This window comes from Melanotaenia boesemani, chromosome 14 (genome assembly GCF_017639745.1).
Source record: "Melanotaenia boesemani isolate fMelBoe1 chromosome 14, fMelBoe1.pri, whole genome shotgun sequence".
Classification (NCBI taxonomy): Eukaryota; Metazoa; Chordata; class Actinopteri; order Atheriniformes; family Melanotaeniidae; genus Melanotaenia; species Melanotaenia boesemani.
In genome coordinates this window covers 10,630,592-10,646,983 of record NC_055695.1, presented here as the reverse complement: position 1 = coordinate 10,646,983, position 16,392 = coordinate 10,630,592, and the positions used below count along the sequence as shown (strand labels likewise).

General features: G+C 40.3%; 1 protein-coding gene across 1 annotated transcript in view; it reads right to left on the bottom strand.

Moving 5' to 3' along the window:
* Positions 1-16,392, bottom strand: part of pde4ba (phosphodiesterase 4B, cAMP-specific a) — a 178,537-nt gene that overhangs the window by 3,613 nt on the left and 158,532 nt on the right. Inside the window, 9 exon segments of the mRNA XM_042005576.1 lie at positions 47-229; positions 404-441; positions 444-525; positions 634-788; positions 892-991; positions 1,587-1,751; positions 1,938-2,221; positions 5,056-5,149; positions 15,509-15,621. Coding sequence (XP_041861510.1) covers positions 47-229; positions 404-441; positions 444-525; positions 634-788; positions 892-991; positions 1,587-1,751; positions 1,938-2,221; positions 5,056-5,149; positions 15,509-15,621 — 1,214 coding nt within the window.

The following is a 16,392-nucleotide window of genomic DNA, read 5'->3' as shown; positions in this document are numbered from 1 at the left end:
TTCATCAATAAAAGCTTTTAGAGTTTCTTAAATTTTCATTGCATACCTGGCTCTTCTCTACAGAGGCTGTGTGTTTATCACACATGGGGCTGATCTCCATCCCCCTCTCCCTCTCTCTGTCTCCCTGGTGGAAGAACTCCTCCATTATCCGGTCAGTCCACTGACGATACAACTCCAAGGACTTGGTTGGGTTACTCAGATCAGCACAGTGCACCATGTTGCGCAGCACCTAGAAATGGTGCATATTTGCAGTTTAGTACAGACACATCGGCACAATAGCATTCTTCAGTTTAAAAACAGTTTTTGACTTTTCTAGAAAGAAAGGTCCTGTCTCACTTTCAACATGATGTCTAAAGAGGTATTCATTGCATTATTTTAACCTTTGCCTAAAAATAACACATACCTGTATCCTGTCAGTGTAATTGTCTAGCAGCAGAACTCAGAACTTGTCACCTTCTTAGTCTCTACCATGGTCTTTAGGTCAGCCAGCAGACTCATGTGTTTGGACATGTCAGTTGCTAAAACCTGCAGAAAAGGGGAAAAATCTGATCAGTATTCACAGGGAAATGGAAAGACACTTTTTTCCCTTCTAAATTTAAAATTCTTAAAGAGACGTGTTTGCGGCTGTCGTACCATGTCGATGACCATCTTGCGCAGGGACTGTCGCTGCTTCTTTGTGAGGTTCTGGAAGATATCGCAGTTGTCTTCTTGTAGCAGCTTGAAGCCCACAGCCAAGTGATGGTTCTCCAGCACGGACTCATCATTGTACATAAGGGCCAGCTCAGAATCTACACAGTGGTTAATGATAGATTTTAATTAGTTAAATGTTGTATAGACTCTACTTGAATGTGTTTTATTACTCATACTAGAGAAAAAAAATGTTGAACTTACTGGTATTGATTAGAAACTGGTTTGATACTCCAGGATGATCAACATCATGGATAGCTGCAGCAAAGATGGCTGCTAGGATCTCAAGATCTGTGAAGACCGCCTGTTATAGAAAGACAGAAGACATTAGAAATGACTAAGCAAGGAGTCACTACTGATTGGCAGAAAACTCCACTGATTTGATTTGACAGAACTAATTGTGTTTTGTTTTTAAAGAAAAAAAAGGGAGATAGTTCAATCATGTGAGATAGAGAATGGCAAATAACCTTCTGTCCTTGTGAAAGTTAATTGTGAGAGGATATATTACTGTATGTGCTGGTTGTTACGGATGAAAGATGAAGAATCTAAGAATAAATCATGCACTAGCTATTCCACATAAAGAGCTGTTAGGAATACGTTGCAAGAAAACTAAAATTAATTCATGACTGTTGGATGAAAGAGGGAAAGTTCTGAGGAAACCACTTTAAGCTGCAAAGGAACAAATAAAAAAAAAAAGATGATTCAATGGGAAAAAAAATCTGGGACTTTTCAAACCCACTGTTGCAATCCAGGAAAAATGTATGTAATGTTAAAACTCACTCTGAGTTTAGTTTCATTTCTGTGTATGAAATGTGGAGCTGAGAAACATGACTTATAGTTGTTTAATACTGAAAACTGTATGACTGAGACTAAATAATTTACATTACAGAAAGACTTACGTCCAAGGCCGGGGTGGAGAGAAGGATGTGTGTGGACTGGGCTACGTCAGCAGCATGCAGACTGTTGTGGTAGGCCACATCTGAATGGTAGTGATCTTCTAATGTCATCATATAGGCCACAAATGTATCCACGGGAATTTTAAATGTCTTTAAGAGGTCTCGCTCCTGGGAAAATGACATAGGAATAAACTTAATTGTATATAACTGCAGTTACATTTAGAAAGTAAAAAAAACAAAAAGAGAGAGAGAAGGGGGGGGGGGCTGGGTCTATATATAAGCAAATATTTTTCTGTGTTTTGGGGGACGGGGGGAAAAATATTTTATATAGATGAAAAGTAGAACATTCTGTACCTGGAAAATGGCATACATGATACAGGTGAGAGGTCGGTTGTTGGAGTACTCTGAAACAGTGAAGATGTTCAGACCCCACTTGTTCAGGTCCTCCAGCTCTTTGGACAACAGCTCCTCCTTATCGGTCTTGACTCCGAAGCGCGAGATGCTGCTGCTAGAGAGTGAGGGTCCATGAGAAACCTTCTTGACCCCACTGATCTGTGTCATCAGCTGCTGCTTCTGCTGCTTCTTCTTCTCTCGCGTCTTAGATGTTGGCGATGGAATCTCCACTTCATTCTGTTTGTCTGTATGAGGGGAAAAATTGAGTTTTTTTTTTAAAAAATTTATAGAAAACCTCTGAGAACCCAGGTGCACTGCAGAAACACCTACTGCAGGTTAGTTTCTGAGGGATTTAATTCTCTCGTTTCTTCATTCATTCTGTCCCTTCATTGTCCACCTGCAGCGTCTCTGAGCTCCTACTGTTCATTCGTCTCCCACCCTTACCGCACAGCCCCCCCTCGTTTCACAGCAGGTGGTTCACATCTCATCTCTTGCTCTTTTCACTCTCATAGGTCACTCCTTTGACAGACTAAGAGTTGTGGCTTCAACACAGTTAACGCAGCTTTATACAGTCTAACAAGCTGTTCTGTCAGACAGAATCAGTTGTGGGAATTATTTTATTCAGCTTGAACAAGCTGAATAAAGCCTGAAAATAAACACTGAAAGATGCAAGGCTTTCATTATTTAATATTCCTTTGAAAAAATAATTCAAAATGTCAGCATGACCACTAAAAATAAACACAATGCATGCTAAGTATCTTAATAATAACCACACAGAGTTGTGCTAACTACAGTTAAAGAGGAATTGATAGAAATCCTGCAGGGACGATCTATCGGCATGTTTGACTCGACTTTCCTGCCTTTATTCGGCTCATTGCTGGCCTATCAGCCTTCCCCTGTGGAGGGTTATTCAATTACCAGCTGTAATTCAAATAATCACTTTCACTCTGATGCTCTCCCTCTCTCATACTGTTGTCTGCCTTTCTCCATCTCTCACTTTCTGCTCTATTCTCCGCTGGTAATTGAGAATGGACAATTAAGTACTCTTGACATGTGTTGTGTGGGAAGCAAGGGGAAGAGAAATGTATCAGCCTCTAATTTATTACAGCTCATGACCACCACCACTACTTTCTGGGGTTTTGGTGTGTGACCTACATACAGTATGTGTGAGACAATCCATACATCCAATTCCATCCATGTCTTATTTGTTTCCACATTACAAGTCATTATACAGTGATTGCAGCATGTGTCCGTAAATCATATGGATAGTTCCTCCTGCTGTCATGTTTTTGTGTTGCTCGGTAGTCTGTATTTTGGGATAATTATTCTTAAGTTGAAAATTAGCAGAAGAAAAATTTATTAGATGCAAATATCTTCTGTTTCTTCCACTGTTGTCTTACTGCTTTTTTTTCCTTCAGCGCCTACATGTACTTTTTTTTTTACTTTGATTCCTTTTTATCCTCCTCCATATGCTCTCCAGTGAAAGATGTAGTTGCATTGAGTGTGAAGAGTGGGGGTGACTCCCCTTCCCCTTCAGTTAAGCTAGGTGTGTTTATTGGGCTGAATAAAAGGAATTATGACAGTGGTGGCAGTGGAGCAAAAAAAAAAAGAGTTGCATGTGAATGGCCTGCATGCTGTTTGCCAGCAGCTTTTAGTGTGAAGCTATGAAATCCCTTTTCCCCTCATTTATCCAGGTAATTATGTTACTTCAATGAACACTTTACCAGTCTATCCCACCAATGGCTTAAAAATGTATAAAGCAAATGGTTTTCAATAGACTGATCATAATTAACTTTAAATCTAAAAAAGAGCTCTGCAGAATCAGGCATATGGCATAAAATGTGAATTCTGTCTTCCTGAATCAATGTTTTTAGAAGGATAATAGAAAGCAAAAAATAATAGCATTACTGATGTGGCAGTAATTCTAATGGACGGGTGGATTAATGCATCCTGTTGGTAGGGCTGAGGCCATACAAGGCCAGCTGTGGCCCCCCCCCCCCCCCCCCCCCCCCCCCCCCCCCCCCCCCCCCCCCCCCCCCCCCCCCCCCACCCCCCCCCCCCCCTCCCCCCCCCCCCCCCCCCCCCCCCCCCCCCCCCCCCCCCCTCTCCGTTCTCCATTGATTTAGTTCGCCCAGTCATCTTTGTCTGGATACTTGGGTCAGAAAGAGGGGAAGGAGAGGTAAAGGGACAACAAGGTGTCCCTGCTGCCATGAATGCATTAAGATGAGGATGACTCACCCATTCTGCCAAGTTTATCTCCCTGTCAGAGAAGGGGGTTCCTCTGTACCTTCTTTTTTTTCTCTATGCAGTCTGCCTCCTCTGTCACTCACTTTAGTATATTTTATCACTTTTGCTTGCACAGTACAGTCTGTTCAAACTATATTTTACCTTCTATGTTTAGGCTTTGTATATGACTCAAGCTTGTGTCCCACCTGTGTGGACTATGGACTTCTCACATTTACAAAAATGTCTCATCAGGTAATTGTTCTTAGTTCCTACAACTTAAAATTGCAATTTGGTGCTTCTCTACATTTGAAAAAGTAGTAGAGATGTCTCTCGAATTGATGTGATAACATGTGTATTTAGATTTTACCTTCTATTCTCAGATCATAAAAGGTGCAACCCACACAGAAAGCATCCATTTCCAATTTACATAGTCCAGTTCTAGCTAATAAGCTCATTTCTTTCATCACATTGCCCCCTTTTACAAACTAACCAAAATAATTGCTCTTCTTTCTCAGTCATTAGAGAAACCGAAAATTTGCCTTTAATTCATTTTATAAAAGATATTTTAAACCAGAACCCGAAAATATCCCGAAAGATCTTCATGGCGCAGTTCCTTATTCTTGGTACGCCCCCACAGAAAAACCAGCCAGAGCAACTTGCACAGCTCAACAGCATGAGAAAGACTAAGCCTCCACAAAATGCTGCAGCAAAGAATCAGAGGAATTGAAATCTCTGTGTACCACTTCATTTGTATATTTGCATGTATTTACTGTTGGACATCGAGTTATTGAAGGTGCATAATACAGAGTTAATGGATAAGAATTTCTTTAGTGTGATTTTTGAGAACATTTACCTAGGAAGGTGTTGGAGATGAATTCGGAAACCTGATTCCCAGACCGACTCATCTCTGATAGGTGCGTCAACTCCCGATTCAACATTCTCTTGAACTGCAGGAGAAAGAAGAGGGGAGGAGAGAGAGAGAAAAAAATTATGTCGTCATTTTCCACTTAGGGGGAAAACCTGGGGAAAATGATGGTACAAGATTCCATGGAACATGCAGTTTCCAGTCTTATTCCATCAGGTCCAGAATATTATTTAATTACAGTGTATAAATCAGTGGGGGACACAATGTATTTTTCCTCTCCATTTACCCTGGAATTTATTGAGATTCAGAAGATTATTTATGTTACCAATGGGGAGTTTTAATACCCTTTAAATTACCCACAGGAAACGATTTTAAGTTTTATTTCCCAAAATCACATTTTGGGGGGACTTACTTGGCTATTCTACTTGCATCAGTGTGTAGGAATTTTAATGACAAATGAAGATCCACACACTAAATCCTTTCACGTTTTCATACATTCTGAACATTTTCAAATTGATGAAACTGATACAAAAAACAGATGCATTTAGCAGTACATGGGGACCCAAGCACTGCAGCAGCAGATGTTTATGATGCATGCGCATGCACAAGCATACACACGAACAGACACACTGCTTTGCAGAGGGCTCAAGATGGAGCCTGAGCCTCAAAAAACCCATTCTGTCAGACCCCCCTCCACCCCTACCCCTGATGATGGAAATATCTTTTGGTGCAATGTGGCTAGCACAGTGCCCCCCAATTAAAAAAAAAACAACAAAACAAACAAACAAAAAACAAAGCTGACATTACAGAATTTATTTGATTAAGAAACCACTAATAGCGACACAGCACATTGAGGTAAAATGAAACGAGTGCGGTATCCCAACAAGCTATGTAGGTAAACGCCACACACCTTAATGTAACCCCAAGACACTGACAGCAGGTAATTGGCTTCAGGCATTTTGGACCCCGTTGTTTCGTTCCTACAGAAAGCCAGAACTGTAATCCAACAGGAAAAAGGGGAAGATATAAAGGATTCTTTCACCGCCGAAAAATCCCTCTTCTTTCCTCTTGTCTTTTTTTCTTCTTAGCAGCAAAGAGAGCAGCTCGATGATGGCTCACTCTCCCTCTTAGCTGCATAAAAGGACCAGCTCTTAGTCTCCATGCTTGCGGATGAAGGGTTGAATGAGCGCGTTGAAAATGGGGTGCCAGTTTAGGAGATCCAGCGGACTCGATAGATCGGCTGAAACAGCAGCTTAAGCCGTGAGCTGGGGACTCTCAGTGTACTGATGAATAATGGAGATGAAGCTGGGAAGGGAGGAGGGGAAAAACACAGCGATGGAGAAGGAGGAGGGAGTGAGTGAGGCAGCGATGTTCATCTGACTGGAGGGGGGGTTCCTCCACTGGATTTGTCTCGCTTTGCTGCTCTCACTGCTGTATCTCTCACTCCCCCTCCTTCCTTGTCTCTCTCTCCATGTTTTTCCCCTTTTTCCTTCCATCTCTGTCTCTTTTTTCTCCTTTCTACATTCAGCTAGCCCCAGCAACACACTCCAGCCAAAACACATGATTTGACAGAAATGGGGAGAAGACTTGAGCTCCAATTACAGTTTAGCATTACTGTGTGAAGTTTTGAAAGAACGCATCAGTGATGTATACTATTCCAAGATAGATTCTGGATGCATGTTCTCTTTTCCCCAGATAATTCCCATATTTTTTTTTTTATTAAAAAGCCCACGTAATTCCCTTCTACAGACATGTTTATGAAGTCAATGATTATGAGGGAGTATCATTGAATTGTTAAACAACACCTCCCCTGTTCAGTAAAACAATAAGGGCTGGGAACTACATGTTCTGAAGAATGTGACCGTGCATCAACTGTACTTTTATCACCATTATCTCTATTGTCAACCACTCCTCTTCTACTCCCTCTTTTGAGTCTTCTGTTGTCTCTTGACAACCAAGTGCGGCAGCCATTGTGGAGATCTCATAAGCCTGTTCATTATCTGCATCCCATAATAATATTGGATGCTGACAGGGTGTCTGTGGATGGCTATTTTTAACAAGCGGAGTTGGGAAGATGGGCAGAGAAGGTGGCAAAAAAAAGAAGTGAGATAGCAGATAATTGCATCCTTCCCCAATTTGGGGGACATCAGCCCACGGGTTCTCCATGTGCCAAGTGAATGAGTGTGTGTATGCCAATTAGCAGAACACCCAAACACCATGGCAACAGCATTAGGTGGCAAGTGCAGGGCTTTTGTTATTTGAAAAAAAGAAGAGGAGGCGAGACGTGGAGAGGCTTTCCCTTTTCCTTTTCCTTCACAGATAGGCATGTGGAATAGCTGCTGAGCTGTCACGAGGACACACCACACACATACAGCCTCTGCTCACATCCACTGAAAATGCCCCCCATTCCCTCCCTCTACTTCATCCATCCTTCACTCTCCACCACTTGCGTGTTGATTTCTCTCTTGGCTAACACTTGCCAACACAGTCATCAATCTCTGTGGTTGTCTGCCTCACTGGCAGAATCAATGGGCTGTCCTTGGAGCAGGTGTTGCTACTGCTGCAATGTACAAGGCTGGGGCCACCTGACTGAAAGATACTATTACATCAGTACCTTTTGTTTTTCAGCCAAGGCTCTTTGTGTGGATGGCTCAATGATAGCTGCAATACTTTTCTAATGAAAATATAATAATATAATTAGAACTATCAAACTGTAAACAGAAGTTCATAGAGCCTTTGGGTATGATGTGTTTACAGGTTGAGGAAGATATGTGGGAGATCAAAGCTTTCTGTGAGGATTCCCGGATTATTCTCCCACAGAGAAAGCACCAGAAGTGAGGAGGTAGAAAGCAAGAAAGGAGAAAAAAAAGGAGAGGAGGCTGCTCTTTATGTAATGGCTCACTGCATAATATATAAGTAAACCAGAAATAACAGCGGGGGATGTCTCTTTGCAATGTGTCGAAGAGCTGTGCTTCCCTGCAGGCTGCAAAAATGCCTCAGTATAGACCTTGGTATACACACACACACACGCACACACACAGACACACAACGAGATTTTTAAAGTGTTATAATCTACAATTAAACACACCTGATGATGACATGTCACAAGCATGCTCTACACATTCATTATTTTGTGTTTATTTTATTCAATAATTGTGTATTACTGCCAGCGTATGTTTGATTTAGGTCATTGAGGAGCAGAGGAGAGCCTTTTACCAACTAACACCATGACACCAGAGGAAGATTAACCTCTCAGAGCTCTGCAAGTGTCTGTTCTACTATTTTACTCTTCCCTTTCTCATTGTGTCTGTCATTTAATAACAGTTTCCTCTATGTCCTCTTTATCTTTATTTCTCCCTGTTCTCCATTACTTTGATGTTAATTTAATTTCCCCGCTTTCCTCGCCATATCTTCTAACCTTTTATTCTCACGTTTCCCACCATTCTCCCTCTTTGCTCACAGGGGTGGGGTTGATTCTGCAGAGAGCTACTATGACAGAAGGAAGGAAGGTGAATGGAGCCTGTGGCATTTCAGATGGGGTGGGGGTCACATAAAGCCGAGCTCCTCCGCTTAGATGTGATCCCATCGGACAGCTCACTGTGCAGGGCAGCCAGGCAGACAGGTAGGTAAGCAGAAAGCAGGCAGACACGGAGTCTCCCTCTAACACGAGACTGAGCTTATGCACTCACTGCTTCCACTATCTGACCAGGCACTACACTACACTTTTTCATGTTTGCCTGCCCCCCGCACCCCCCCACCACCCACCACCCCACACACACACATACACATTGTGGCAAAATATATAAATATTTATATATATTTATATATATATTTTTTTAGTTCAAATACGCTGATTTTGTTAGATTTGACTAAATGTGTGAAAGTCAGACTCAGTTGAAAATATATAAATATATATTAGAACAGGCCTGTATTCCACATTTATCTTTTTTTTTTTCTTCTTCTTTTCTTGCTTTTTTCCAGCAGACTGAATTTTTGCTCAGAGCCACTAGTGGGTGCACCATACTCATTCTGCTGGAGACAAACCTGCAAACTGTTGAGAGGTCATAGAGCCTACTCAGGTATTACACAACTTACTGATGACTCTTTAAAAAAAATTTTAATCAGATGTTGAAACATATAAACAAACGGTAGTCTTAAGTAGTTAAATGATTAGAGTCATAAAGCTTTAAAGAGCACAGTGGTTAAATTATGAAAACATTTCACAGAGGATTTACCTAAAGTAAATAATCTTACACATTTACAAACTATCCTTTACACATTCCTTTCTTAATCAACAGATATACTGTCCTTGTGGTTTGGTTCCCCTTTGTTTCGACATATGGCACAAGACAATAATAATGGCAAAGAGTTGCCGTAACATGTCTGAAAATCAGGAGAACCTTCTTAGTGTGAATTGTGTGTACGTCTGTTAGCTACAAACATCTTGGCGATGGCCTCACTACCTCTTACTTCCTCTGACTCATTCACTCATGCTTCTGTGTCTGTAATAAGACAGCGTATTCACGTGTGTTTGATTAAATATCAGTGTGTTTGGGAGCATGAGACAAAGATAAAAATAACTGGACTGATACAATCACAGCCTCCATAGAATATTTTTTTTGTCTGTGAGTTAACTGCAACCACCAAACTCAAGCTGTGTGAGGTGGGTTTGAAAGCAAAAAGCAAGCCACAACAAGAAATGCTTTTCAGGGCTATTCCTCTTTCCTGGCTGATAAAAAACAACCATTGATTTCAGCATAACAGCATCACCACCACTTCTCCTTTCCACCCAAGATGACACAAGTATTCAACCTCCACAAAAAGTCTCTACTTGGATGTGCTGCTATTGATCTGCCTGGATTTCCTGTCATTTTAAATCTCAGACAGTGTACTTAACTCAACCCCTTCCCTCAGTTTAAACTGTTTCAGAGACCAGAACAAATGCAAACTTGACAGTGCAACAGGAGGAGCAAATCAGGATCTACCCCTATTTATCGGATGTTGAATCATTGACAATTAAATCAAATAATTGGACATCCAAATATGCTGCCAAGACTCCCTTAAAAACCAGGTATGATTTTCCAGTTGTGATGAGCTCTGAATACTCAGGTATTTGAGTTAACATAACATAGCCACAATTATTACACTTTGGTTTTAGGACACATCTCAACTATCCAATGTGTAAAAGGACGCACATTGATTCTTAGATGGTAAAGGCAGGTATGACTGTCTCTTTGTGCATAAAACTCAGAAAGTAAAGGAATATAATGCATTATTTTAGGTTTACAACCACAATAACTAAAGATCCCCAATATACTTTTTAAAAGAAGAAAACACTCAAGTATTTCTCATCCACAGCAATGGAATACGGGTAATTTGCTTCTCTGAGAAACAATTTGAAAAGACAAATGATTTAGTAAAGTTTTAAGTGTTTTACAAAATCAAAAATGTGTCATGCGAAGGAAGCAACAAGTTTCCTCTTAAAATTACTTACAAGAAAGAAACTCAGATTCGATACAGTTACTGGATAATAAACTTATATAAAAAAAGAAACTCACCTTTTTCCAAACATTTAGCTTTCCTAATTTCTTGTCTTTCCTATCAAAGCAGCAGGCACCCATTATTGCTGAGTATAGAGAGCAGAGCAGAGTGGGGGTCTCGTCCGTTAAAGAGTCTGTCTCAGTCTGACTACAGCATGAGTTAAAGGACCAAGCCAGGGCTCTCTGACGCTGGGAAACGCCACAGCTCTTGTGACTCACTCTGGGCTGTGAGGTCTGAATAGGCTTCACCTCACACCCTGTGTATGTGGAGCAATGACTGAATGTGTTTGCTAGTGTGTGTGCGCATGTGTGTGTGTGAGTTTGAGAGTGCTCTGTTTTATACACACTTCATCTTAGCGGCAGACCCGCCTCTCTGCTCCTCTTGCAGGCTGCTCGCTCTCCTACAGCTTTGATGTTTTTATTGTCAATATCTCATTGATCGTTCTGATGAATGGTACACTCCCTTTTTTGATGAACACAGTCATTTTCCTAGAATAACAGGAAGTTCAGCACAACTTTTAATTCCTGAAAGTCAAATTCTGCGCAACATCTTTACACTGTGTTAACTTTGCTGACTGAATTTTGCAGCTTGATTTGGGTCTAAATACTGTCCCTGAACACATTATTTGTGAAGTGATGTGCTCTTTTAAAGTTATCAAAGACAGACATCATTACTGTTGATTCACACATGAACAAGACTTAAAATGTACCAATGTGCATTAAATTGTAGGGTATCTAGTTTTAAACTTGGGTTATTACATGAAATACCAATCACCCAAGCTTTTTATTCCCACTGTCCACTACATACAGACTTTTTACCATTTTCCTCTGCGGCCGGTAATGATTGCATAACAGTAAATGCACATAAATTATCAATTTATTTAATATGTCAATTTTCTGAATGTTAAGGTAAAATTTCTGATAAATTTGTACATAAGCTCACCTAGTGTCAGTTTCTCAACGTTTAATCCAATCAAATATCTCAAATTAGTCAGTTAATCAAAATTAATCGCCATTCTTTAATTTAGAAAGACAAATATCACTACTTCTGTAAAAAAAAAAAAAAATTCTTTTGTGTTTATTACAGTGTACTCAGTTGTAGGGGAATTCTGGCTTTAGAAAGACATGATCTCACCCTGCATTCAAGGGTGGAGGAGTTTTCCTTATAACTTCTTCATTAATCATAAATTACAAAATACATGTAAATCATTTCATAATGAAAGTAACATTTAGTTGCAGCTCTCAATGTGTTGTCTAACAGACAGAGAAGACTTTTTTCCTGTTAGTCAGCTACCTCATGACTAGATACCTAAACTGTACTGTCACATAATAGAAGGCCTACAGCCTTGACATTGGGGAATATTTCACCACACACAAGACTTTGACCCATCAACAGCCATACATAACAAAGAACAGTCTCATACTGCGAGTCCTTGTGCTTCACCTTGGAGGTGCAGTAGCACCTTTCTATACTTTGCTTCCTTCTTACTCATGTTTCATACTCCTTCACAGCTTCAGTTTCTCCACCATCAGTACAAAAGCTGTAAAAGGTCCACATTCACTGATATGCACATTTTTGTTAATGGAACCAGGTTGAGTGTAGCAGCCCACATTACTAAGAGGCTGAAGTTGTGTAAAGGTTTACTGTAAAAACAAAGCACAGACTGAGATAGCTGAGATATGAGTGAGATTAAGCTACTGTTGGTGCACACACACACGCACACACGTAGACACAAAGATGGTTGGTGGAGGGCTTCTTGCACACAGATGCTTACGTGTAAGGACACATTCACTCGCTTGTCAAAGTCATAGCTATGAAAAGAGGGTCATAATACAGAAGAAGGACACTGTGCCACTTGATGTGCTGCAATGATAACCAGGACTGCCTCAGTCACAACTAACTTTTGTTTGCTCTTGATAAAATCCCAGTGATCTGAGTGAACTTTTAAAAAAAATATTTTACATGATTCCTGCTTTTTGTGATATTCTGCTGAATCAAGAAACATATCCTATTTAAAGACACACTTTCCAACCTTAAAAATCTGGGTCCCTGACTTGTTTGATGACACAGTGACATTTATTATGGACATTTTTGGAGTCGTTGCTGCCCAGCAGCATGCCAAGGCTAAGAAAATGCCCTTAATTTTTGCCTTTAGGATGCCGTGTGACTTTACAGTAGAGTTTAGTCTTAAGCACTGTGTCAGAAGCTAGCAAGCAGATATAAACACACCGGCCATTTCAACATGCACAGTGGCTGACTCAGCAAAGAAACACATGAAGACATTATTGGAGGAAGAGAGAAAAATAGTGAGAAAGGGACTGAGCAATAAAAAGGTCAATATTAGACTGATTTTTACAGGCTGGAAAGGGCTCACAGTACCGGTAGGATGCAAGATGTATGCTGAATTAGCTGTCAATATGTCATTGTCATTGAGAAGTCTTTAATGTGGAGCAGAGAATTCAAAACCCAGCATATGAGAAATTGTTGATGCCAGCAATAACAAATAGGTGCAACATCTGCTCACGTGAAACTGCCATGCAATCATCCAGCAGCTCATAGGACTAGTTTAATATTTTCTGGAGAACCAGGATATTTCCCTTAATTTTTTCCTGATAAGGATATTAAGAAATTTCTCAAGTTGGTTGGGCTCCTGAAATTAGTCACCACTAACAGAGCAGCCAGAATCTCAGTGGTTTGTAAGAATAAATTGTACTAGAGATCAACAGTGATATTTTTGTTTGGATACACCTTCATTCTTCATTCATTCTGCTCTTTGTCTGCTTTGCTGTGATTCTGAAGCCTTACATTCAAGACTTAAATGTTTATGTGAGTCAGTCATCGTCATGCGTCTGAGGTGAGATAAGTCCGGCTGACGGTCAGTGCTGGGTATGTGTGCAGATTACGACAGCAATAGAATAAACAAACACAACCATTAACCATCCAAATGACTATGGTGGGATATCTATTGTCGTCTGGATGGTGAGCAGGCAATCAGGAAGGAGACAGGAAAAGAGAGTCACTTTGCCCAGGGGTCTGCAAGGATCCTTAACACACTCATACTCTCACACACATACAAATTTCCCCCCTCTTCCTCCTTAGTTTATTGTGTTTGACCCACTGTGGGATCCCTTGCATCCTGTTGTCCAGTTTTATGAGAATTGATCCATTCCTCTGAGCCCACATGACAAACTGTTTTCAGGCTCTGCTACATTCAGCTGCTACTCAGTTTATCAAAGCAAATTAAAAAGAGAAGTTTTAAGTCAGCAAAAAAGATAAAAATTACATCTGTTAGTATCCAATATCCAAAAATGCAATTGCTCTTTTTTACAGATTGACAGCTCAGCAGATATTTCAATCATCTACCACCATAAGGAAACAATTGTTAAGAGACCTTAAACATCAAATGGGGCTGGTAACTATTCATTGTGTCATTAATCCATTATATGCTAGAATTAATACATGCAAAATCTTTGTCAGCATCAGCAAGCTGTGCTTAGCTATGCACAACATTATCTCAATGTCCAGGGGTTTAAAGGAGCTAAATATAAGAGACAGTCTTGCACATGTTTAGTGGACTGAACAAACAGAAATGGAAGAAAGCAAATCAAGGAAGAGAGAACCTTTTAGTTCATTCAGTGGAAATGCGCTTTGTAGTACAGGTTATCTTCACAGGTTGTATCAGAAAATATTTTAACGAGACTGTGCCGTGCCATACTAGAAATGCTAAAAGTTACTTAGCTTCATACATGAATGCAATTCATTTATTCATAGATGGCGGGAGTTGGTGCATAGTGAAAGAAAATGCTTAATAAATACTCATACTGGAAAATACAAGCCAAGATATGCGTATCACTTCTCTATAAAAAGAAAACTAAAATACTAAAATTGTTTTATCTCCATTAGACATCGTTCATACCATAAATAAATAAGCTTTTCAGTTGTCAGCTCATAGTCATAAAAAAATATTGTGGTTTCATGAATTTCCAGCACTGCTGTTACACAACGCATTCCTGAAGTATTTTTACTAAAGTAAAGGAAGCCACTCAAAAAAGGGCATTCAATATTAACTGGATGTTGGTTTGTTTTAAGGTGATTTGCAAATGTAATTAACTCATAAGGAATTATTTAATATCAGTCTTAAAGTTTGTCTGTATTTCCATCAATTAAGCCATAAATGTAATAAGCAATAAAAGTTAATCTGTTTCCTTACTGATGTACTGATTAAGAGGTTTCTTAAGTAAAGGAGGAACTGAACCTTTATAAAAAAATCAAACAAAAAAAAAAAACCTCATAGAACCAATGGACTTTGAACACATGTAAGACAGGAAACATGGGGCAAGAACTACAGCAGGCCATGATAAAATACACACACTTCCTGTTGTGAGCCGATCTTTGCAGAAATGATACCAGAAAAAAAAAAAAAAAAACACTACAGAAATTGAGCTTCATGGTTGTTTGGGGCGAAAAAAATAAACCTGATGAGCAACATGCAGTCACATGCAAGTGTACAGGCAGCAGTAAAAACCAGTTGGTGCTCGCTGCAGACCCTCTTCCAAACCAGTTCCTCCTCCTCCTCAGTATGCTGTGCAAGTTCAGACCTGACAGAATACTGTTGACTTTGCTCAGGTCATGTTAAGTTCAGCTGCAGTATCTTTAGATTTCGCATACTACTTTTCATGTGTTTATTATGCTGAAGAATTCATGCTCCCTTTTTACATATTAAGATCCCTCAAAAAGCAGAGCTGTTTCTGTAAGAGCATCAGCAACAAGTTGTTTTTGGTTGAAATAAAATCTCAGCCTTGTGTACCTACAACAGTTCTTCACTAATTATGTAACAAAATCATAGTAATAAATAAGAAAAGACAGAGAATATGTATTTAAAATATTTAGCCTTTCCTACCTTGTTGGAGGCCATGTCGCTGACAGAGCGGTAGGTCTGGATCGTCTCCAGCTGCTCCAGACACCAGTCCAACTCCTCCATTGTCTCCATGGCCAGCTTCTGGTACGCCTCATCTGTCAAACAGCCGGCACACAGAGACACACGGTCAGAACAGACGGTGCACATGGAGCCCAAGCGCTGCCCGGCCACTCCCAGGCAGCGTTCACGCACAGGTCCTGCTAGAGTTTTCTGCTGATGAAGGGGAGGAATTGCTAGTGATGGCACCCGGCTGCAGCGTTCCTTCATCATGAGGAGGCTAACTGTGGTGAGCTGGTAGGACTCGCAGCTGTCAGTAGAGCAGAGGAAAGCTGGGACCTGACCTCACTCTGTCTGTCACACTAAACCTTTCTTGGTGCACATGCGTGTGATACCCCCACCTCTTTCACATGACCGCAGGCCCTTAGCTCATGTGCATAAAGTCAGACCCCATTTGCAGGAAACCAGATACCCCCACCCCTTTTCATTGCTACACACAGGCACACTTTGCCCTAACTAAAAGGAAGCCAACAGAAACATGTATATTACAGACATACATAAACAAATTTTACAAAAAGAGAGATTAAAACATTTTCTGTTTTTGGACACGTGTACTAGTAAACAACACAGATCCGGTAATATTATGCAGGCAGAATCATCCCTGTTAATCTACAGTAGGCTGAAACTTTATGGCATTGTCTTTTGTTTTATCAAACACTTCAGATAAAACTTTGTAATACAACCATTATCAAGTGTTTGTAATGGTCTCATTACCATCTTCCATAACGGAAACGGAGCATGTTTTAAATGGCTGGTGTGAAGACACATGTAGTTGTAATTGTACTTTTTTATATACACTTTTGATATTT